The sequence below is a fragment of the Notechis scutatus genome, chromosome 6 (assembly GCF_049901735.1).
Source record: "Notechis scutatus isolate UNSWTSFEM ecotype Mainland chromosome 6, rNotScu1.2, whole genome shotgun sequence".
Taxonomy (NCBI): domain Eukaryota; kingdom Metazoa; phylum Chordata; class Lepidosauria; order Squamata; family Elapidae; genus Notechis; species Notechis scutatus.
In genome coordinates, this window is record NC_142014.1 from 50,798,266 (window position 1) to 50,821,771 (window position 23,506).

The 23,506-nt window shown below is 38.2% G+C and overlaps 1 protein-coding gene across 3 annotated transcripts; it reads right to left on the reverse strand.

Moving 5' to 3' along the window:
• Positions 1–249: 249 nt before the first annotated feature.
• SEPTIN3 (septin 3) lies at positions 250–22,561 on the reverse strand. 3 transcript variants are annotated; one of them, XM_026692745.2, is made up of 11 exons: positions 22,299–22,561; positions 19,504–20,440; positions 13,294–13,485; positions 11,387–11,515; positions 8,655–8,736; positions 7,127–7,264; positions 6,019–6,136; positions 5,805–5,900; positions 5,041–5,140; positions 3,621–3,672; positions 250–2,636 (listed from the first exon to the last, which is right to left on the reverse strand). In XM_026692745.2, exons 2-11 carry the CDS (start codon positions 20,414–20,416, stop codon positions 2,501–2,503), a joined length of 1,956 nt encoding a protein of 651 aa, XP_026548530.2. In that variant the 5' UTR covers positions 20,417–20,440; positions 22,299–22,561; the 3' UTR covers positions 250–2,500. The 3 variants fall into 3 exon arrangements, with proteins under 3 accessions (XP_026548530.2, XP_087824356.1, XP_087824357.1); XM_087968230.1 differs by having other exon boundaries at positions 2,387–2,636; positions 5,041–5,137; positions 22,299–22,426; XM_087968231.1 differs by lacking the exons at positions 19,504–20,440; positions 22,299–22,561 and adding an exon at positions 17,036–17,327 and having other exon boundaries at positions 2,387–2,636.
• Positions 22,562–23,506: the final 945 nt, after the last annotated feature.

A 23,506-nucleotide genomic window follows, 5' to 3' on the forward strand; every position in this document is an offset into this window, starting at 1 on the left:
ACTATGGTTTAATATGAAATATTAACCCAAATAATATTTGACTGAAGCAATCACTCAAACATAAGAATGAGGAACGTGTGTGTGTGTGTGTGTGTGTGAGAGAGAGAGAGAGAGAGAAAGAAAGAGAGAGACAGAATATTAACTACTACTGATAGTATGGTATCATGAGGTTTTATGAAGAATCCAAACAAGTACTTCTTCTAAGACTGTTTTGAAAGATTCCAAATAAACCTTTTTGTTTTCTTTTTTGAGTTAATGGAACTAAATCAGATTAAGAAATCAAAAAATATCTGAAAAGAAGGCATTGATAAACCACTTCTATACTATTTCTTTTTTAGAAAAGTACATTACTATTAACTCAGAGGAGATTTGACATTTATCTAAGCTAGGAACAAAAAATCAAAACATTATTTGATTAAGTTTGTTAATTTAAGTAGTTAGATAAAAATAGTTATGCATACTGCAAAAAGTCATGTATATTGTATTTTGTAGAATTCAATACATGGCAGTTAATTTTTCCAGGTTGCTGTAACAAAAAATCTATTTGGAAAAACTGAAAACATTGTATGGATTAATTTACGGACACCTTTTCTATATTGTGATGACTTCTGCCCCATTCCTGATCAGATTTTAATCATTTGTAAACTCAAGAAGAGTTTTCGTTGGATTTCTGTTATTGTGGCTCCAATTCAATAACATATCCTCCTTAAGGAGATTCTTAATGCATGGAACTTTAGTTTTTCTGATTAAACTTTGATTTTTAATTTAGTGTTTGTTGACTTAGAATTGTTTGAATTAAACAATAAATTATATAACACCAGCTACAAATTTTATTCCATTTTTAATATTTCTGTGATCTATTTTATGATAGGGAAAGGCCATAGCTCCATAACAGAGCAGACACTCTTCATGTAAAGAATTCTGGGTTCAATCCTCGTCTTCTTCAGGGTTGGATAGGAAGAATTTCTATTTCAGCACCTAGAAAGCCATTGCCAAATAAGACAAACAGTACAAAACTGGATGGGACAGTCATCAGATTCAGCTGAAAACAGCTTCTTCTGTTCTCTGTATTGTTTAATGTTTTTGTTAGCTAATTTCCACCATGGAGAAGGAACATTTGACCTTGATGTGCACATTTTAAAATTAAAAAGGGCTATTTTCGCCCAAAAAAGTAGGGTTACAATGGCTAATAATATTTTGAGAGACAGCATGAAACAGCAAACATGGTGGCTCTGTATGTGGCAGTGAAATTTTGATCCTCACAAGTTACTTCTTTTTTCTAGGCAGTCCACAGTGTTTGAGAATATAAACTAGTCGTCTGCTTTTGACTAAAAAAGAGAACAAAGCAGAAGTTCTAAGGATTAGATGACTTTGGCCAACTTCCATATTTGGAAATCAGCAGTACAATTTGAAGTTGAATGAAAGCTGGCTGCCTAGGCAAACTTACAAGGATCTGAGTCAGAATTAAAATGCCACATTGTAGGATGAAAAGGAGGGCATGCCTTAAATATCCGCCTGAACAGGGTCTTAGTATGGAACAGCTACAGCATCTTTCCCATAATCTGTGGGTTAGAGGGCAAAAAGGCACAGTTGGAAATGTTGCATTCTTTGCTTTCTAGCTGCCTCAGACACCCAGAGGGATTATTCCATTACTCTAATGTCAAAACATTAGGATAGGTCTGCCAGTACCTTGTGCCAGATTTTGGGGAATGGACAGTATGCATTTACTAATATGAGATACATAATGGTGATTTAAGAAATATTGTGGTACTGTTAAAAATGTTGTTTCCAGGTTAGCTTTTATCTCTCTATAATAGTTTACCTCCTATAATAATGAGAAAGAAATGGGTAAAAAATCTGACATTGTTATCTACACCTGCTAATTAATTCTAACTAAACACATTTACTTGGCAACAAATTCCTCTCATTGATTTCATTACACTTACTATTACAGAAGTGCCTGTAAGATCCCAACCTCAGTCTAACTTTTAACATTTCTACATTGAGAAGTGAATTTATAACACAAACCATCGACCACAATGCAAAGTATCCAACCTGGAAAGCTTGCATCCAAAATATGTCTCTGTTTTCACCACACTGCTTACAGCAAATTGATCTCATTTCCTACCAACCCTTGGAGGTGCTTCACATGCTCTCACAGTTTGCGTCATGTCCAGGATTTTTTAACATTTCCCTCAACCAGGATGCACAACTGAGTACTGGAAAACAATGGAAGACTAGAATTTTGTGTACAAAATTAATAAAAATAATAACGATGGACAAAAATGCCAAATCCGGTCTAAACATCTGATTGTGCAACCAACCATAACAAGATGAGGACATAAAGGGAAAATGGGAAATCCATATCCATGTTTTTTCCCCCATGCACTCATAAAGGATATTCCATATGCTTCTAAGAGAGGCCTGAATTCAAATAAAAAGATAGAATGAAAGAAATAGTTAATATGCTTCTGAAACAACAGATAACAATATTGATCATTCACAAATTGCTTTCATGATTTTCTTCTGTCTCTACGGTCACTGGAGGGAGTCCCCCATTGTCATTCAATCGTTTCGCCCTGTAAGTTTCATAGTGGATGTTGTGAGTGACTTCTTTTAGGTCTTGAAGGTGGGTCCTGAAGGACAAGTGAAAAAAAGGTGAAAGGAGACAAAAAGTGTATCCTGTTACAACACAGAAATACAAGAGCACCTGTGTTCCTATTCAGTTATTTAATATGGCAAATGGTCAAAATTATCCAACAATGTTAGCTTTTATATTTAAATTGTTTAAAGACTGAGTTTTCCCTTATTCTCCTGCAGGGGTGGGATCCGATAGGGTTAACTACTGGTTCAGTGATTTACAAGGTTCAGTGATTTGCTGCGCGCGCCTGTAAATCGTCATCAGCCTGGTGCCTGGACAGCTGAGTAGCACTGCGTGCTGAGAAGCAGCCTTTGAAAAAGTACTTTTTTCCTGCTTTTTAAACTGCAGCTGTGCCTCCCACGGCATCTGAAGTTGAAAAAGCAGGAAATAAAGGTCAGGTAAGAGCCTGGGTGGGCAGGTGGGCAAAAAACCGGTTCTATGTCTTCTGCTCTTCAGAGCTACCGGTTCTACAGAAGTGGACAGAACCGGTAGAAACCCACCCCTGTTCTCCTGCCTCTTCATCTCTCAGAATTGTCATATATGATTGATAAATTTCTCTAACCCTTTTTTAGAACTGTAACCTTGTAGACATGATCACATCTTGTGGCAGAACATTTCTTCGTGTTTATTAATTTGAAGAAGTATTTTGTTTGTTCTAAATTTGTCCTATACTCATGAAAAATCTAGCCAGTCTAGTGAACTATACAAAACAGGGAGAAACTGATGGGAAAAAAATTGCATCTCTCCTTTATATTATTTCATTTGTTCCCATTCTATGCAGGGTGGGAGGGGATTAGCGAGTTCTTTATTGGAAATACAGCTGCTGGTCTTTGGGATATGTTAGGTCATTTAACAACTATTCAAAGATACAGTAGACCTACCCAAAGATCATTTTAATGCTATAGCATGGCAATAGTTTATTTAATTTTTTCAGTTTATTTCAGTAAATTATTCCAATACTTTTAAAAGTCATTCTCACCTAATGACAAAATCTCGTAGTAGAGCAAATTCACAATGGTTGAGATTTTCCACTGTAAATAAAGGAAATTACAATAATGATATCTTAGATAAGAATACAGTAATAGAATCACAAAACTGAATGGAAATCTGGAAGTCCAGTCCTTGCCTGAAGCAGCACTAATGTAAGACGATATCTTGTCATTCTTAGGTCTCTCATATTATCTGAATGGTAGTGGATTTGATAAAAAAAATTCACAAGAACTCCTTAGGAAAAGGAATGGCAGAACCTGGGGGCAAAGTTAAGGAATCTTTTCAAACTAGAATTACCACATAGCCACAAGTGATCTAAATTCAGGCCCACCTTAAGTGCTATGACTTTTACCTAACTAACCAGGTACTGACTGTTAGTTGATAAGATTCTTATGCATAGGTTTTTAGCAAGAAAATCAGCATAATTGAACCTTCTTAAGTGACCTGGTATTTCATGCCTGTCAGAATTGGATCTAAAACAAAAATACCCCTCCCTAGAAGACTAGAAAAAAAATGCTTTCCCCACCAACTTATGTGTGTAGAGGCATATGCATTCAGGTTTATCAAAAACTTTCTGATGATTGGGGAAACCACACGAATAAAAAAACACGCTGTGCAAAAGGTCAAAAAATATCCACAAAGCAAGTGGAACAAAGATTTGTGAGGAAAAATTTACCTTCACTTGCCTCTTTCCACATTCTTTTCTCATTCTTTTAACAACTCTTATTTGTTATAAATTCTTTTATGTCAATTCAGTGACATGGTTTTAAGAGATTTATAAACAATAGCATATGAACACAAAGCAAAAGTTCACTAAGCATAAAAAGTTAACATATCGGAAATTACAATCAACATTAATACTCTAATAAAATCATGGTGTCATATACCATCAAAACAAAAAAGTAATTATTCAGGTATCAGTCCTCATTTTGTGTCCTAATGCAGGCTAAAAGAGTCACATTTTTAAAAGTTTCCTAAGTGTTATAATTTATCATATACCGGTATTATCCTTCCTAGTGCTTAAAACATTTAGAAGTTAATATCAAGCTGTTATTCATTGAGATTTTCCTTGTGTATTTAAAATTAAAAACTGATCTAATGGGATTTCTCTTTTTCCTGCTCATCCCTCCACCCCAGTTATTTACAGAAAATTCACCCTTGAAAATAACTGCTATATTTTCCTATTTTATGATTCAGTATTTCGGGTAAGCACTCCTCAATTTATTCATCCAAATCATGAGTAACTAATGAATCCAATTTAATAAGTTGGGAAAGATAGTGTACATGTTTGTAGATCATTGACTTTTTGTGAAGAATCTTCACAAAAAATGCAACCATTTGCAGACTGCCTGCTACCATTAGCATTTGCATTATCTGAATAAGAAATTACAAAATAATCATTTATTTACCTTCAATGACTCCCCAAGGTGTTTTTCTCCCTAAGACTCTTTTTCCATTCACTTGATATTCTTTGTCACTGCCCACCACAGCAAATGGCATACTTTCCTGCTGAAAATACACATATAAATTAATTTGCTTCTTTCTAGTAAAAGTAAGGATTATTTTATTCTTTATTTATTTGTCTGTATCCCACAAAAACAACCCTGTGAGGTGTGTTGGGCCAAGAGAGAGTGACTGGCCCAAAATCACCCAGCTAGTTTTCATGACTGAGTCAAGATTTGGTTCTTTCCATTTCACCAGACCTCCCTTGTATCACATGTACCTTTATAAAATAATATGTGTATAGGAGCTGTCATTACTAGTTTCTCTGTACAATATGTCTATACATAGTATATGCAATGTATAATGGAAAATACATTTGAATACTAATGACTCCTTTAAGCATCTCAAGAAGTAAAAAGGCAGCACATAAATATGTCTAAAGTAACAATAATTAAATAAGTTTGTAAAAATGTATTTTAAAAATTAGATTCCCTCACTAAATGCATAAATTCCAAATGTATGTAAGTATAAAAATTCCTTACATTCAAATTTTGGATTCAGTCTCTAAAAGCTACATATGATCTAATTTTAATCTCTAGTAGAAATAATGGTTTATAAAAAAAACTAACGTTTGTGTCTTCTCAATAATTACACCCAAACCCCTACATGTAAGGTTAAACTACCCCAGAGCCTATTTTTAAAAAGTCAATTGGAATTATAAACATCATACCCTGATTTTGTCATTCTCTGCTTTGTCTTCAAGGTCTTCATCAAACTCTTTCTGGGGATAAAATTCAATTCCATTGACTTCTAGTTCCTTACGGACCTGGTTAGAAAAAAATATTTCAGGCTGAAAGTCTATGCAAGCAGATAGTATTTCTGACCCAATCCAGAAAAATATCTGGATTGTGTGGTTTGCTGGATGCTTTCCCAAGGGGACTCACCCTCTGTTTGAACTCAATCTTTTCTTCCAGGGTCATGGTGTCTGCCTTGGCAATAACTGGAATAATATTGACCATTTTGCTCAAATGTTTCATAAATTCCATATCCAAAGGTCGCAAACTGCAGGAAGATGATTAGACAATTATAACTACCTTTACTGTGGAAAAGCATCTTAATAATGTAATAATAATTAATAAAATTAATTCCTCTAATGCAGGGGAGTCAAATGTCATGGCGTCATCATGTGACGTATCATGACTTTTTTCTCCTTCGCTAAATAGGGCCTGGGCATGGCCAGTGCGTGACACATCTGGCTGTAGGCCACGAGTTTGACACCCCTGCTCTAATGTATTCAGCTCCAGTTTGGAAGGTGGGGGATAAGATACAGGAAACTAGCTTATCTGTGACAGCAGACCCTTTCCTATTAATTTATGGCCATCAGGAACACACTTTGACTGGCAGAGAAAGAAAATAAATAAATTCTAAGCACAAAAACTTCAAGGATCAGAAAATAAGCAAAAGAAAACCTCAGGCACCTTGAGGTAAAGTGCTAGATATGAAGATTACATAAGTGCCTCTTTTGCCAAGTACAACTCTTGTTGGCAATCATAACTGATAGCAGTTACTAAAGATTACAGATAAAGCTGGTAAAATAATTACATCTGTGTGATCACACATATTAATACATTTATACATATTAAATATCTAGAAACATTGTGTTTGCCGACAGTATACTTGTATTTTGAAAATTTCATGCATGAACCAGCCTTAAAAATATTCTGTCCTAGAAACTTGCACACAATAATTATAATGAATACGAATAGCTCTTCTAGGTCTTCATATGCATAATTAGGAATAGAGATGCAACATATCTCAAGTGTGGATTTAGCTTGACTGAAGCTTACCGCTCTCTTCTTTTGACCTTTGGAAGAAATATTACCACAAAATCTGTGCTGACCTTGATTACTTTAGCTGGTTGCAAGTTACCGGGGTAATTTATTCTAGTATCCTATCAGTCCCAAGAGAGTATTTTTTCCTTCATTAATAAAACAGTTCTCATTCCCCCTCCTCATCTTATGGACCAGCCCCAGAACTAGGAGAAATACATACGAGTGCCCTGTGGGAGAGATAAAGTAGAGGCAACAGTGGACTCTTGTATCTGGGATTCGTTTCTTTCTGGCAATATTCACCTCTTCCTTCAGGAATTTTTCATATTGCTCATTGATGTATTTTTCAATGGGCTCCCAGCTAAGCAAGCAGAAGAGAAGCAGACAGACAATCCTTCATTTCATATTCTGACATGGGCTAATAGGTTTTGGAAGGAAGCAAACCATGGGCAATTTTACAAGAACAAAACGATTTTTGGCAGAGTCCATTCTGTAGCCTAATAATCTGACATTCTGATTTAACTGATATTACAAAATGAAATTGGGATGCTGCTAATATGATTTCAGATTTAGATTTTAGAATCTCTGTATTTTGTAATGGTGTCACCAGATTTGCCCAATTATAACAAATTACTGAGGTACTTTATATATCATGTATGGAACAAAATATAGTAGATCATGCTTTGTGAACAACAAAACAAATCATGTAGCATGAAAAGTAGCTGGATATTTTTATAGGTCATGGAAAAATATGTATATGAAATTGCTAAAACAGCTAAAGTGTACTAATGCTAAATTTGTTCTCTGTATGTTCTCTGAAATTATTTGTGATATTTTCATGTATGTTGAGGTGGAAATTCAAACTTGCTTTGATAGCTTGGGGCTCTGGAGTAACACATGTTTTTCATATTGAGGTAGGGTCCTTTGTGCAGCATGTCCAATTTGTCATTTAGCGGTATAATAACCATAATAATGGTTATGGTGGTAGAACTTTTCCTCAAAAATCCCAATAGTCTCTAAGCCACTACAACTTTGAAATATAAGCATTTTCCCAACTGCTGTTCATATTGGCAGCATAGTAATCCACACTGAAGGATTTTGTAATTCCACTTAGGGGGAAATTAACCTACTGTGATCAGTAAATCAATTGTTAAAAATAACTTACCCAATATGAGATTACAGATAGTCCGTGACTTACAACCACAATTGGGACTGGACTTGATTTTATTGTGGTTATTAAATGAAACATGGTCATTAAGCAAATCTGGTTTCTCCATTTAGTCAGCTGGGAAGGTTGCAAATCATGCAAATCACCACAGGATGCCACAACCATTGTAAAAGCCAGCTGGTTGCCAAGTGCCTGAATTGTAATCATGTGACTGCAGGGGAAGTCAACAGTTGTAACTTTGAGGATAGGTTGTAAATCACTTTTTCTGAAGGCGTCATAACTTTGAATCATTGTTAAATGAACACTCATAGATCAAGGACTACCTGTATTAAAACATTCCTGTTGGCATTTGTTTAGTAAATGTCATCATATCATCAAAACTATAGTTTGGAGTAACTTGGAGTACAAGGCAGATACTATATTTCTGTATGCTACTTCTGAAAATATTTGTGTCTCTGTGTGTCTACTAATCAGAATTTGCAAGAATTCTACTATATTTAAAGCCTATCCACTTCTCTACTTACACCAGGAGCAAAAGAAGTTGGATTGAAACAGAAAATCATTTAAAAATGAAAATGCTTACCAATTTTCATTGTTGATCTGGTCACCAAATCCAGGGGTGTCAATAACTGTCAGCTTCATTTTGACACCACATTCTTCAATAACTGGGGGGGAAATGTTACTGTTTATTTATTTATTTACTTTATTTTATTTATATTGCCGCCTATTCACCTATGGTGACTCAAGGCAGCTTACACAATGTAAAACCATATTTAAAGCAAAAATGAAAACAACAAAAAGTAACAAAAAGAATCCATAAATTAGTAAAGTACAATAGAACAAAATTTGGGAAAACAAAAAACAAAACAAAAAGAACAAAAAAACACCCCACCAACTCCCACCCCCCACCCTGACAACAGCAGATCACACTAGCCATTTGATGGGCTCCAACCCTCTCTGGATTCCCCAGGCCCGCTGGCAAAACAAGGTCTTCAGTGCCTTTCAGAAGACTGCTAGAGTGGGGGCCATTCTAATCTCTGGGGGAATGATATTCCAGAGAGAGGGAGCCACCATGGAGAAGGCCCTTCTTCTGGGTCTCACCAGGTGTTATTTCCCTCAGGGGTGGGACCCGCAACATTCCCTGCCTCCTCGCTCTAATGGGTCCGGTAGATGTGACTGGCAATAGACGTTCCCTCAGATAACCCAGACCCAAGCCATGAAGGGCTTTAAAGGTGACAACCAGCACCTTGAATTGCACCCGGAAGCAAAGCAGCAACCAATGCAACTCCTGCAGGAGAGGTGATACATGTGCACACTGGGGTCTGCACAAAACCATGCAGGCCGCTACATTTTGCACCAACTGGAGCTTCCATAAATAACTTACTTATCTTCAAAAGTAGTCTCTCTCTCTCCCTCCCCCCCCCCTCTCTCTCACACACACACACGTACACACACACACGTACACACACACACACATTTATCCATATAGGAACAGTCCATCTCTTCACAGCTAAACTATGTATAAAATTGTATGCAGCTAGGCAACACACCCCCTCCAATAACAATCACACAGTTGATTTCAAGATCAAGGAACAAATTTCAGTATTTTGATATATTTATGTAGGTTTATACCTGAATAATACTGAATATGTTCTGCAAAGTGGAAAAAGTAATAGGGATGGTATACTAGACTGGACCAACTTTTCAGAGACGTATAAATGAGGTCTTTCAGATATATCAGTGCTTCCAAAGTTTCTACAAACCTGGGCTGATTTTCCATTATGCTCTAGATCATTTTTTTTTACCCTGGAGATTTCCTAGCAGGGGTGGGATTCAAAATTTTTAACAACCGGTTCTGTGGGCATGGCTAGGTAGGCATGGCTAGGTGGCCATGGGCATGTGACTGGGTGAGCGTAACTTCTTCTTTTTTGCAGCACACCCCCCCCTCCCCATTTTTGCCTCCTGGGCCTCAGGGGAGCCTCCTGGGGGGCATTTTGGCTCCCAGGAAGCTTCCCTGGGGCCCAGGAAGGCAAAAACCAGAGCGTGGGGGCAGCTCTCCCCTCCAGCCCCCCTTTGCTTCCTGGGCCTCAGGGAAACCCCCTGTGCAAAGCAGTAAGACAGCAAACATCCCGGCACAGGTGAACATTGGAACAACTGATTGTCAGGAGAGGGGGGAAAAGAAATACATTAAGGAGTGACTGAGAGGGGGAGAACACAGTCAGAGATGTCAGGCATGCGCACGATGTCATGTATGCGTGATAAGGACTGACTGGGAGGGGAGAGGAGAGGCGGGCGGAGAGGGGAGGGGCCAGCCAGGGGCACAATTTGCTGGTTCTCCAAACTGCGCAGAATCATAACAACCGGTTCTATAGAACCGGTCCGAACCAGTAGAATCCCACCCGTTTCCTAGTATATAAATCACACCATTGTGATTAATGTATAGTGTAAGCACTTTCACAAATGAAACAATGTAACACTGTAACACTGTGGAGTAACAGCTGACATACAACATTTTGCATAGAATAACAGAAAGTTTAGTGATGATAATAGAGCATAAAAGAGGGAGATATGGAATGTATCTTAAGATGGTAAAGTTTTTACTGTATGTACTGTATGTACTTTTTCCAGAAGCAGCCATACATATTCAAACCTGTGCCTACAGAATGGAACCAAATGTAATATACTAGTCCCTTCTGTGTTACTTAAGAAATGGGAGCAAAGAGGTGAGGCCAGTATCACAGCATCACTGTTGCTTCCATTATTATATTTCCTTTAGTCAATAGCACAGGAAGTATGATTGTTTTACTTAGAGTTTCATGTTACAGGTAATTGAGCAAGGGAAGTGAGTGCAATGAGGTCTACTTTTGGCAAGTAGGTGGATTCCTTTTCACAGTTTCAAATTCTGCCTCTGCATATCTAACCCAGGAAGACTAATGTTTTGTCTGTCAGACTATCAGCCAATTTTGACTCTATTTATCCTGGCATTTCCTCCGGAACTGGCCCTTCATCTATTGTTACAACTATTATATATATATATTTTAAAGTAGAGAAATAATAATTTTAAAACATTAGCTGAACACCCCACTCCCTAGAACTGAATAGCACAGCAAATTCTTTCAGATTCTTGTCATTCTCCTGGGAGACAGAGCCCAAATTACTGGATGAAGAAAAGGCAAAGAGTTCTATTTCAGTCCCTTCTTTTGAAAGGCGTGCTGCTCTGACCCTCATTCCTTTTGTAGATAATAAAGAAACAGCTTAAAAGCCTAGCACAATAAGCCACAATGTATCTGCATACTAAGAAGAACTGGCTTTTACCATGCCCAATAGCCTTGATCTCCACAGTCTTGGGAATCTTCTCCTCACGGTTCCAGCCTGAAGACTTCCTGCTTACTTGGGATTTGAACAGAGTGTTTACAAGTGTTGATTTTCCAAGTCCACTTTGGCCTAGGGGAAACAACATACAAACAATACAAAATTGGTGTTTGGCTAGTATAAATTGCTACTGTACTTTTTGTTTTGTTTATTATTACTGTTTTGACAATCAAATCTGCTCAGGGAGTTCCTTTTAATGGCTCTTTCTTCACTTGCAGAGTATATCCCTATCAATCCCATTGTTCCTCATTGATCGCACAACATAGGCTGTATCTTATCTCAGCCCTGAGTTAAAATAGTAATAATCTTACACCAATTCTTCCCATAAGAACAGATTTATCTTGTTTAGGCCAGTTAGGTCATGTCAGTGAGCCTAAGGATATACACACATACACACACACACACATGATTTATATAGCTGCCTATCTCATAGAAATGACCATTATTGCAATGTGTGATTTGGGGTATATCCTGGGCATGTGGGAAAACGTAGTTACACTCCTCACTTAAGTTACTGGCCAACTGGATATATTAACCATTAATCAAATTTTGACCAACTATCTGTCTGAAATGTATGGAAACAATAACTTGGTTATCAAGGAACTAAGAATGCAAAAGGGTGCATAATCCAGACAACTCGTTGTATGGCAGCATTTTTTTTTCAACTGTCGCAGTAAATATTGAATGGTAAACTGCTAGTGAAAAAAGGACCATTGGGTAGATTTAAAACATAATAAACATATACTGGCAGCTTTTCTCAACTTCGTACCTTCCTGATATGCTGGAATCACAACTGCTGTTCCCTATGCTGGCTATGGAGTTTGGGAGCTGAAAGCTCATTCGCACAACCTCCTTGCCTGATGTGAGAATGCCTCCCGCAGCCCCTGCTGTTTTTTCTTGATGACAGAAGCAGGTAGTAACTTTGTCCAAGCAGCCCAAGTCCACTGTGAAGGCAAGTATACCTCAAAAGTTTTCCTTATGCCTCTACAAGTGGATTTGATCTGTCTGTCTGCAGCACATTTCACATTTCACTGTATTTCACATACTCCTGCTCCAGTTGGCTACCCTGCATTTTGGTGGGAAGATCTTTCCTGCTCACTGATATTCATGTCCATCTTAGCTTGCCTGTAAGGCTGCCCCCTATTCTGAAAGGATTTTCACTGATAGACTGGTAAAATGCTGGACTATTTAACGAATAGCCCCAAAGGCTGGAGTGGTCTGATACTGTGTTTTTGTTTCTTACAGGTTTTTTTTTCTTTAATCAGGTGAAGTTGACAAATGTTCTGCCAAGTTCTTCTGGCATAAGTGTCAGGAAGAACAGTAAAACTGAAATCTTCTTGTGCTGGATGAGAAAACGTCAAGCACGAGAAGGACTCAGCTCAGATAAAAGCCACATTGTCTTCAAAACTGGTCCCCTCAAAATAAAGATGTTTGCTTTCCTGGCATGGGTAACCGGGGTGGGGGGTGGGGGAAGCAAGGGAATCTATCAATCAGGGTCTGTGATTATTGCCCAGTCAACATTCTTGTCAATGATGTCATTTCCAACTGGTTTAAGCAGAGAGACAAGCAGTTTAAAACTGTCATGTGGAAGCAGTCATAGAGTCAACTTGTTTATTCATCCAGGCAGAGGCTGGTTTAAGCTTGGTTACTTATTGCCATAAGAGGCAATGCTAGGTCAAAAGAAAGAACTATTTAGGATGAGATACCTGTTTGCTAGGGCAGCAATCGAGAGCAGAAGTAGAGCCTCAAAGGAAATAGCTGTGCTTGTAGAAAATGCTGCAAGGCAAGCTCAAAGAGAGTACCCAGATGAAGTTGTTCCTACCCCAAGCCTGTATACCAATCTTTCCTACCTACAACCATGATGTTGAAGTCAAATCCAGTTTTCATGGTCTTCTTCCGCATTTGCTCTATGATGGTATCAATCCCAATGTAACCCAATAGGTTGGAATTAATACTGACAGGTTTCATTGGTACTACTGGCTTTTGCCGTGGCTCTGGTACCAGTTCAGACATAACTGCTTCAGACTTGGTATCTGCTGAGCCTGCAAATGGAAGGAAAATAAAAAACAAATTATGTGCCAGAAGCAAGTTGAATATAATAAACACTGGTTCCTGGGGTTGATATTCCTGACCAGTTTGCCCTGTCTTGAGTATAGCCCACTGACATATTTTGCAGGAACACATGACATTGCCCTCTGCCTGACCCAGGTCATCAGGAAGGCAACTTCCACCTGTCTTTTTTTCTGCTGTACATTAACTGCCAATTCAAATGGTGCTGTTCAGTTCTCCTATTGAATTTGACTTCACTGTGGGGGCTCCTTTCATATCCCTGTTAAGTTGCCCACTGAGATGGTATTCCTTTATCTACTTGCAGTTGCCCACTTTTGAACTGCTGGGTCAGCAGGAGCTGGAATGAATGATGGGAGGTCACACTAGCATACATCAGCAACTGGGTCTCAAACATGAACTTGTGAATCATCAGACCAGTGTCCTAACCACATGAGCCACAGTGCTCCACTACTACTACTACCGTGTTTCTCATATAATAAGGCCGGGTCTTATTTTTTTTGAGCCCCCCAAAAATGGCTAGGCCGTCTTTTCGGGGTGACTTAATTCCCCCCTTGCATCTTCGGGCGGGCGGGCGGCGATGGCTTGGATGTTGACCTCGGCGTTGGTGGAGCACTTCGTATCAGGGTCAACGCAAGCAGCACCAGATCCGGGTGTGCAACAAAAGTACTTCCTAATGGCAAGCCCCTCACCATTCCCCCATTTCGCATGTTTTAATATAGGCCTTAATTTGGGGAGGGGCTTAATTTCATTTCATGCCTATAAAACATGCTGGGACTTCCTATTGGGGAGGCCGTATTGTTGGAGAAACAGGGTACTACTACTACTATACTATTACAACACTAAAAATAGTTCTTTGGATTGATCAGCTATCTCTACTTGATTCCCTTGGATTGTTTGGATTAAAACGGCCATGCTATTTTCCAATTTATTATTCCTTGCTGGTAGTTATGGGACTTTCAGGCCAATGTATCTGAGGGCCTGAAAAAGATCCAGAACAGGAACTAAGCTTGTTTTCTCATTCATTGAGAGGAACATTCCTCTTCTGAATAATTCTTTTTCCTGTTATTTCCACTGAATCTCCAGCACTGCTTCAATAAATGTGTACTGATGTTTAAGAGTTAAGTCTGACTTTGCTTTTCTATAGAAAAGAATCTGCAGATGTGGGAGCCAAAATGAGCTAGCCAAACAGAACTGGCATTTTTTTTTAATCATCTCAGTTTGTGATATAATGTGTGTGTTACCAGAGAACTTTTTCTTCATTGTTTTTCAAATGAGAACATGAAAAGCACCCGTAGGGTTGGGAATGGCGGGCTAGGATCAAAAAATGATGGGAGTATATTCAGTTCAGTTTTTCCAAATCCTTGGATGCCACACAGTAATAGGGTGCATTGGAATTGTTGCCAAACTTAAATTTGTCTGTGTGTCTGTTATCTATCTATCATCTATTTTCATCATCATCATCTTTCTCCCTTTCCCCTTCTTCCCTCCCTCCCTTCCTAACTATCATCTACTTATATCATCTACCTGTCTCACTCATACATGAAAAGCATTATTCTCTCCCCTTGGCTTTTGCCTGAGTAGCTCCAGAAGACAGAGCATAGACAATATGCCATTTTTCTTGAAGTATGTGGAAATCTTCATGTATAGGAACTCAAAAGGAAATTGAACATATCCAGAAACCAAGCTTTTGATACTTAGATTAAATAATAATTTAAAGAATAATAATTCCCTAATTGTCAGTCTTTAAAAACTATTATAGGCAATTAAAGAGTTACAAGATAACAGAGGTTCCCAAAACTGCTCCCAACTGCTCCCACTGCTACCAATCAAAGCATATCATGAAGTTGCTTTCTCTTTCTCCTCTTTCCTACTACCACCATCCCATCTCTTCTTTGTCTTGTAAATGGATACTTCATGTGTTGGGAAAGAAAGTACTCACATCAGGTAAGCCACTTTTATTAACAGAAAGTCTAATCTAAAACAATCCAGAACTGGGAAACTGTTTTTTAAATTTCTATGCAATGCAAAAAAAAAAAAAAACATGTAAGTTTTAGAAGAAACTCTTCTCAAGTAGGTCACAAACTCATTTTCATAAGAGAAACTGATAAATTCAAGACTCCGTTAAATCCCAAATGCTCAGGATTAGGGTTTCAAAGCTATTGTAATTCTAAAAAAGAGATCCTGAGCTTTGCAGAATTTTTTATGTTGCGAGTAATCCCTTCACGTGGCTTCTTGGGAGATCTGAATATTGACTTCTATTTTTAAATTATTAAAGAAATCACTGTAGAGTCTTATTCGTGCCATTGCAAAAGTAAGTCCTCTGAAACACAGTGGGCTTCACTCCCACGCTGTCTCTGCTTTATCCTGATTGAGCTTTTGAAACTGGAGCTGATTCTGCCAACAGTTAGTCTCCTATCTTTTTTCACACTATATTGAAGCTATGTTTAAATGTGAATACATTTTTATATGGTGCAATTTGCATGGTTCAGGATTTTTTTTATTTCCACGTAAATGGAGAAAAAACCCATCCATGCGAGATACCAAATGAGGTCAGTACACTGACTAGGATCAACTTGCTGATTAGTGTGAGATGGTTTACTGTGTTTCTGTGAAAGACAGTAAGATACATTTCTTTGGACTGCCTATGATGGTGTAAATTAAAAGCACGTTTCTCCCCAACATATTTCAAATTACCATAAAATATCTGCAACTGCTTATTAATACCAGTCATATTTCTTTCTCCAGCTTCCCTAACCTGGTCTCTTCTCCAGATATACAGTGCTACAACTTCCATCATTCCTAGCCAGAAGAACCACAATGAATGGGGAGGGTAGAAAGTGTTAGTTCAACTGACTTGGGTGGCTTTAGTTTTGGAAAAACTGCCTTAGTTCTTTCTATTTGCCCATCTATTATCCCTCCCATTCTTTCCCCTCTGCCAATGTATGGACGTTCCATTCCTGTTACCCAACCCCAATCCCATCACACCCCGTTTTTTTTCCTTTCCTCTGATCAGAGTTGTTTCCACTGCCCAGCATTTAAAGTCACACCAGTCTGTCATCTACAATTACCCACGGAACAGCCATAGACCAAAACATTTTGCCATGCTAAAGGTTCCCCGTTACCATCCCTCCATCCCTGTTCCAGGCTCAGTCCCTGAGGATTCTTATGTGGGTTCAAATGTTAGCTGCAGCTGCAAGCTGGTACTCACACCCCTGGCCAGGCCAGCTGGGATGAATGCCCTCCTTCACAAAAGCCTCAGTGTCTGATGCTCAGCAGCAGCAGCAGGCGGCTGCTCCCGCTTCCCTCTTGATACCAGATGGAAAAGATGAACAAGAACTGGAGCGTCTCCTTTTGGCAGGCTTCTCCGGACAGCTTTGAATTAAAGCAGTGGCCAGTCTCCATTCCCAAACCCAAATGCATGGTTGAGCTGAGGGTGCATGCAAGAGCACAGCATCCCTTCCTGCATCTCTGAGCTCAGCCAGATCCAGAAAGAGCATGCAAACCCCTGCAGGAACCACCTACCTTTGAACATGAATCTTTCTTTGTCTCTGGCTGTGAACCTTCGGGTGGGGTTTCTCCTGACTTTTTTCCTGCCCCACAGGCGCCTATGAGATTCTAGTTGTCTTTGTTTTTTTCCGTACCCCTCTTTCTTTTCTTCTCCAATGGATATTTCACATAAGATGCTGCTGCTACTGCTGTTACCACGATCACGTGATCTGAATATTAAGCATCGCTGCAAAATCTCCCCCACACTCTGCCTCCCTCTCTTCCCAGGATCCAGAGCATTATCATTCAAGCATCTGGGAGACCTTGATTGGATTGATGTGCATTAAATTGTGCACTGGCTTCTGAAGGGAGGTGCTACTGGGATATGAGGGTTAGCAGTAGCCTGGAACAAGTCCCCTCCCCATCACATATATAAATGTTTCCTTCTCTGCCTGGTCTCAGCACCCTCCTTCCTTCTCTCTGTTCCCAGGCAGCATTCATATGGCTTTGTTTGCTGAGCATCTCTAGAGGCAGACACTAGTTAATGTAAGAGGATCATTAACCCCTTCATCAATTATAGCATTCACACATAAGGAAAGAGGAAATAGATTTCACATCTAAGTATTCAGGGATTTTCATCTTGGCACTTGCTTTTAAGGAGGTTATGATAAATCTTGTGACATTTTGCAACCGCTCATCATCACAAGATGCTGGCAACCACAAGAGGTAACAAGTTACCATATGGCAAGGCATGGTATATGTCAGCAATGATTTACATGTCAACAATGATGCGGGCAGGGAGAAATCTGCCTTTGTGTCAATCTGAGTAACGCACACTGGTGTGTCTCCATGTGTTTATAGACATCTACATCATGTATGTGAATTTGCACAGTTGTCATGGTAAGCATAAATCCCTTAGGACAAAAACATTTCCATATCTGGCGTCTGTACTTATTTTGACAATATGCAGAGACCTATTTGCAATGGGAAACACTGTGATCCAAGGTAAACTCAACAAAACACATACAATATATATATAGCTTCATGTGAAGTTTATATATGTGTGAATTTCATCGCAGGTACCAGGCTGAGCAGGAATGACTTTATGGTAAATATGTTAACATATGTGTTTGCAAATCTCACATATGATATCTGATGCCCATAGGCAAGATTTCTTAATGCACAAAACATTCTGGGTACTAAAGGAAAGACGAGGAATCTGTATAACTGGACAAGAAGTCTGCACAATAATTCCCCAATCAGCTGGAATGAACCATATTCACTGAATTCATTATTTTCTCATTTAATATTTGGAGAACAAGAGTTCAGAATGGAGATGAATCTAATTTGGAGTCAGGTATTGTGGATATTATGTGCATTGAACAGGACAACTAGGCTACAGAGAAAGTGCATCTGATTGTTAAGTAGCATGCGTGTCAGGGTGCAACAGTTCTCAGATCCAGCTGTTGGAATTCCTATCTGGAATAGAAAAGAGATCTCTCTTAAAAAATTACTAGTCAGCACAATTTTCTTCAACTAGGTTCCATCAAATATCACTTCTGACATTCCCAGCTAAGGTTCACCATATTATTTGAAAAACCTGAAATAAATGAGGAAAAGAACAAGTAGAAGAAAGCTGCCATAGACAAGACTGGATTAGATGGACCAATTGTTTTATATCAGGCAGATTCTACTATCTGTGCTACACGGTCTAATCTGGAACATGAACAAATGTTCACAGTTGTATTACGACCCTTCCTTCACCAAGCTCAGGCTCTCATAGATGAACCAGTCACTTAGTGTGTTCACAGACAATTGGAGAAATATCTATTCTGCTCCTAATCAGAGGTCTCTTAGAAATGGCCATTGTCACTTAACAGTACAGCGCGATATGACAGTACAGTCACTAAAGCCATAGTCACTTCAATTGAAATGATATTTAGTAGCGTAAAAGTATCAGATGAGATAAAGAACTGGTCTGATGTGAGTGTAGTGATGAAATCATTGATTTGCTGCAATGTGATTAACTGTTCTGTGATTAACTGCATATGGATTTCAACAGACTTTCTACATTTACTTAAATTCTAGAGTGGGAGTTCAACTTATCTGGAGGGCAGAAAGTTGGAGAATGCTAGTTTACACATGCTACATATTTAAAGCTTATATTTTTAAACCACTTTAAAATGCTATTTTCTTATATTGTCTGTCCTTTTCCATATAGGTAGTCCTCGACATGATCACAATTTTGGGCTCAATTGTAGTCGTAAGTTGAGGACTACGTGTAATATGAAAAACAAAAGAAAACAATGACACAGATAACTCTTGTGTGTGAATTGGATCTGATTTTACATTTCTGCAGAGCCATTGCTCTGAGACAATAAAACAATATTCAGGCAGAATACAGTTTCATGGAACATGCATTCCATAGTATGCCATTATTAACTGAGAGACTACGACCACTGATTTCATGTACTGTATGTACAACAATATGTAGCAGCACTTACCATTTTGGGATTTACATTCTGTCTCAGTTGCATTTACCACAGAAACGGTTGTAGGATTTTTCATAAAATAGTGGTCCACATCAGCTTGCTCTTCAGGACACTCCTGAGGAAAGGGAGGGAGTATCTTAAGAGGCCCCGATAAGCCCCGGAGTTTAACTCTTGGAATGCCATTTCTGGCCATGGAAACCTGGGCTTCATGTACAGCTTTGACCAGGATAGAATTCATGAGATCCTTTCCCATGGTTCGGGTAGGTGCCTGACATGATGGAAAGCTATCAAAGCCTATTTTTTTCACTGAATCTTGTGTTTCTGTCTCTGAAATCTGGATTGCATTTTCAAGAGACGAGTTCGTTTGTGGATCAGGAATGAACTCAACTGTACTCTCTGGTAAGATCTGTGGTCCAGATAGCAGCTGAGGAGGTGGCAAAGGCTGTTTTTTGAAGCTTCCTGGTGTTTCCTCCTTTGAAGATACCTTCTGGAATTCTTTTCTTGCCATGGGATGCCAAATGAGTTGCCGGCTGGTTGGAGAAATGCTGTTGCTTTGACGAAAAGTAAAAGATATGGAGCTGAGTTTCTGTTGTTCCAAACCATTAGTTGCTGTCTGCTGAAGTGGCTGGTATCTAGTGGGAGGAGGACATGAAACCTGAACATCGTGGCTCCCTGGTGATTTGGGAGAAAGAAGCCTAGAAGCAGGTCTGGGAATCCCTTTGCCTTTAGCCAGAAGAGTCTGTTTGGGAGAACCTTGCACGAATAAGGAGTTCTTTTTCAAGCTAGGATTAACAGATCCTAAACCACCAGTCCCAGGTGAGCGAGCTGAACATCCTGGAATGCTGTTGCAACGAGAGGAGGCACCTAAGACTGGGATACACCTTTGGATCCTGTGTGGGGAGGGAGTACAACCTTTATCCATCATGACTAGTGGGTGCCTTTGTTTTTCCTAATGAAATAAAAGCACATGAAATATTAAGAACTTAAAGAAGTTAAAATTGCCTTTTAACTGCTTTTCAGCTATTAGGAACCTTTAGACCAACAAGTGTTTTACAGCACTGGGAGAGTTTCCTTCAATCCCTAGTGAAAGAAGTTTTGAACGCAAGTGTTAAAAGCAAGTTTTTTTCTGGAATAAACAGCAAATTAAAGCTTTGATTTTATAAAGTTACAAATGGACTAACGGTCCAGATAAATTTGAAATAAAATTTTGGATTTTAAGAATCTTTCTATGGGCAATTCTTTGAAATCTTAAAAAAAAGATGAGGTTTTAAAAACTGGATATTAGAAGGAATTAGAAGATTACAATTAAAGGAATACATTCACTCAATTTAGTCATACAGAATGAAGCAAAATATTTTATTATTGTACATGTTGAAATATATTTTTGAACACTGGACCTAGAAGTTTTTTTTTTAAAGTTTAGTCAGAAGCTGCCAGAGTCATTTTACAGGGGAGACAGAGAGCATAACAATTTAACAAATAAATAAGTAAATAAATGCAATTATTTTTAAGAGGGTATGCCATTACAGATAAGATAGCTGCATTTTTAAAATGTTATGGAAGAACAAGTTTACCAGACAAGATAGACTGTTCTGAAAGTGGGTTTAAAAGAGACAGACTGCAAAAATATTGGGGGGAAATGCTACATTGGATATACAAATGAAACCAGTTGATGTCTTAACAATTAAAAGGGATAAACAAATAAAGAGTGATATGGATAACTTCCTCATATTGAACTTATAAAAGAGATGTTAAAATTCTGAGACAAAAGAAAAAATGAAAAGAAATCAAGTTCTAGATTCTAGAACATTATTTGAAAGGACTATAGATCAACATTGTTAGAAGTAAAAAGAAGGACTATAAAGTTGGTTTATTGATCAAGGTTATTATATATATATATGTTTTCTGAGGTTCTCCGGTATTTGTATGTGGATCTTTGGTTATTGGTTTCTCCCGCATAAGATTATCGAGCATCGATGAAGTCTCATTCATCATTCAGCTTCGTCTCAGCTCTGTGCTTCTCAGAGAAGCACAGAGCTGAAGACAGAAGCCTGAAGATGATGAATGAGACTTCATCGAAACGTGCAGATACTTCCAATCTTACGGGAGAAACCCAATAACCAAAGATCCACATCTACATACATACATACATACATACATACATACATATATATATATATATATATATATATATATATATATGATTAGTGCAGTAAAATCCATAGGGATTCCTTTATTTTTTTAATGCAGAAAAGAGATTGTTTTGCTGAATTTTAAGAGAAAGTGCTAAGTTATTAAAATAGTTTGTACTTGTGATGACCAGCTTCTTTATATATTTGTTTTGTTTCACTTTATTCTTATTTTTTTCCAGTTTTATTTTCTATCTCTCTGTGTCTTTTCTGTATTTTTTTTCTTTTTCTTTTTTAATTTGTATTAATTTTTTTAATGTTGTCAATTCTGTTCTTTAATAAAATTACTATTAAAAAAAACAAAAAATACAGTTCCTGGTTGTCTCTCATGCTAATTGTGATTCTGGTCTACAGGCTTCGTGGTCTTTTGATAGACTTTTCATAACTTTTATTTGATTGGGGTGCAGTGCGAAGACTTTTACCATGTCTTCCAAAATTCTGTTAAGTTTTAGTCCCTGGGCTTTTGAAGAACACCTGATTGGGAATGGCTGCTGTAAGCCATTGAAAGAGATACTCTCTCAGTCCTCTTAAAAGCTCTAAGATATAACCTGGCTACTCTGACCAAACATTTCTTATTTTTTCAAATTCTTATACTGAAAGAGAATGATAACTGCTTACCTGGTAATGTAAAGGCAAAAAGCAGATGAATGCTCATCAGGAACATCCCAGAACAGTCTTTCATTGATTGCAAAGGATCCCATAAAGATATTTACATGAGCTTTAACAAGACATATTAACCCTAAGACGTCCAAACTTTCTGTATGACGTGAAGAATATGTTTGTCTCTCTTTCAAATGTTTTGCTCTTCTCTTTCTCTGTCTACTGTATCCTCTTTTTAATTGTGGAGTGTTTTCTCATTCTCTTGGAGTGGGAGAAAGAGCATTTTGGATGCTAGGAGCAGCACTTTGCTAGATGCAAAGGAGTGGGCACAGGCTTTGAATGAAAGCACTCATAAACAGTTTTGAATTGGAAATTGTAAAAAGGAAAGAAGTACATTCTGGAGATCTCAGTGATTGTAAACATCTAGGAACAGCATATAACATTATTCTTCTGAAGCACTGTATAGACAATAAATATAGGAAAAGGCACCATATTATAGGAATTTTTCCCATTGCTGCATTAAAAAGCATTCCTCTAGTCACCAAGTTGACAAAAAAAAGTCTGCCTGCTAAATAGTCCTGCACCAACAGCTTCAGTGACAATGACTGTTGCTGTCCTTATGATTTCAACATGAGACACTTTAAAAGGCAGCAATTGTTGGGAGTCCCCTGGCTGCATTTCCCCTTTAATCGGTGTTACATGACAGGTAGGAAAATCAACCAGCAATTGCTGTCCTTAACATGGAAGGCCAGGTCTGAGCAGTTGTGAGTAGATGCCTGGAATGTTTCATTACGTAGCTAACAAAGAAGTAAGCTGTGGTACTGACCTGTTAACTTGGTCTTTTTATGAACGCAAATCTACTGCTCTTATGAAAAGGTACTGGACCTGTTTAGTTTGCATCTGGTTGTCTTCTAGAAGAGTGCTAAACTCATGTGTACTGGCTGCTTGTGCAACAAGGGGATACGTGCTGAAGGATGAAGGAATAATCACCTCAGTTATTATCAATTCCCATGCAGCAAAGCAGACATAAGTTGGACAATTTTTTATTGCTAAGTAAATGGATTGGGATTTCATAATGCAAAAGTATAATTCTTTTGTGAAAATTACTATTTGATATATTGGACATACTGTAATCTCTGTATAAGGGAAACACGTCACTATGAAGAAGAGTTGAAATTGACGGAACTTGGAAAATACACATATTTCTCTGCAACTTAGAAAACACC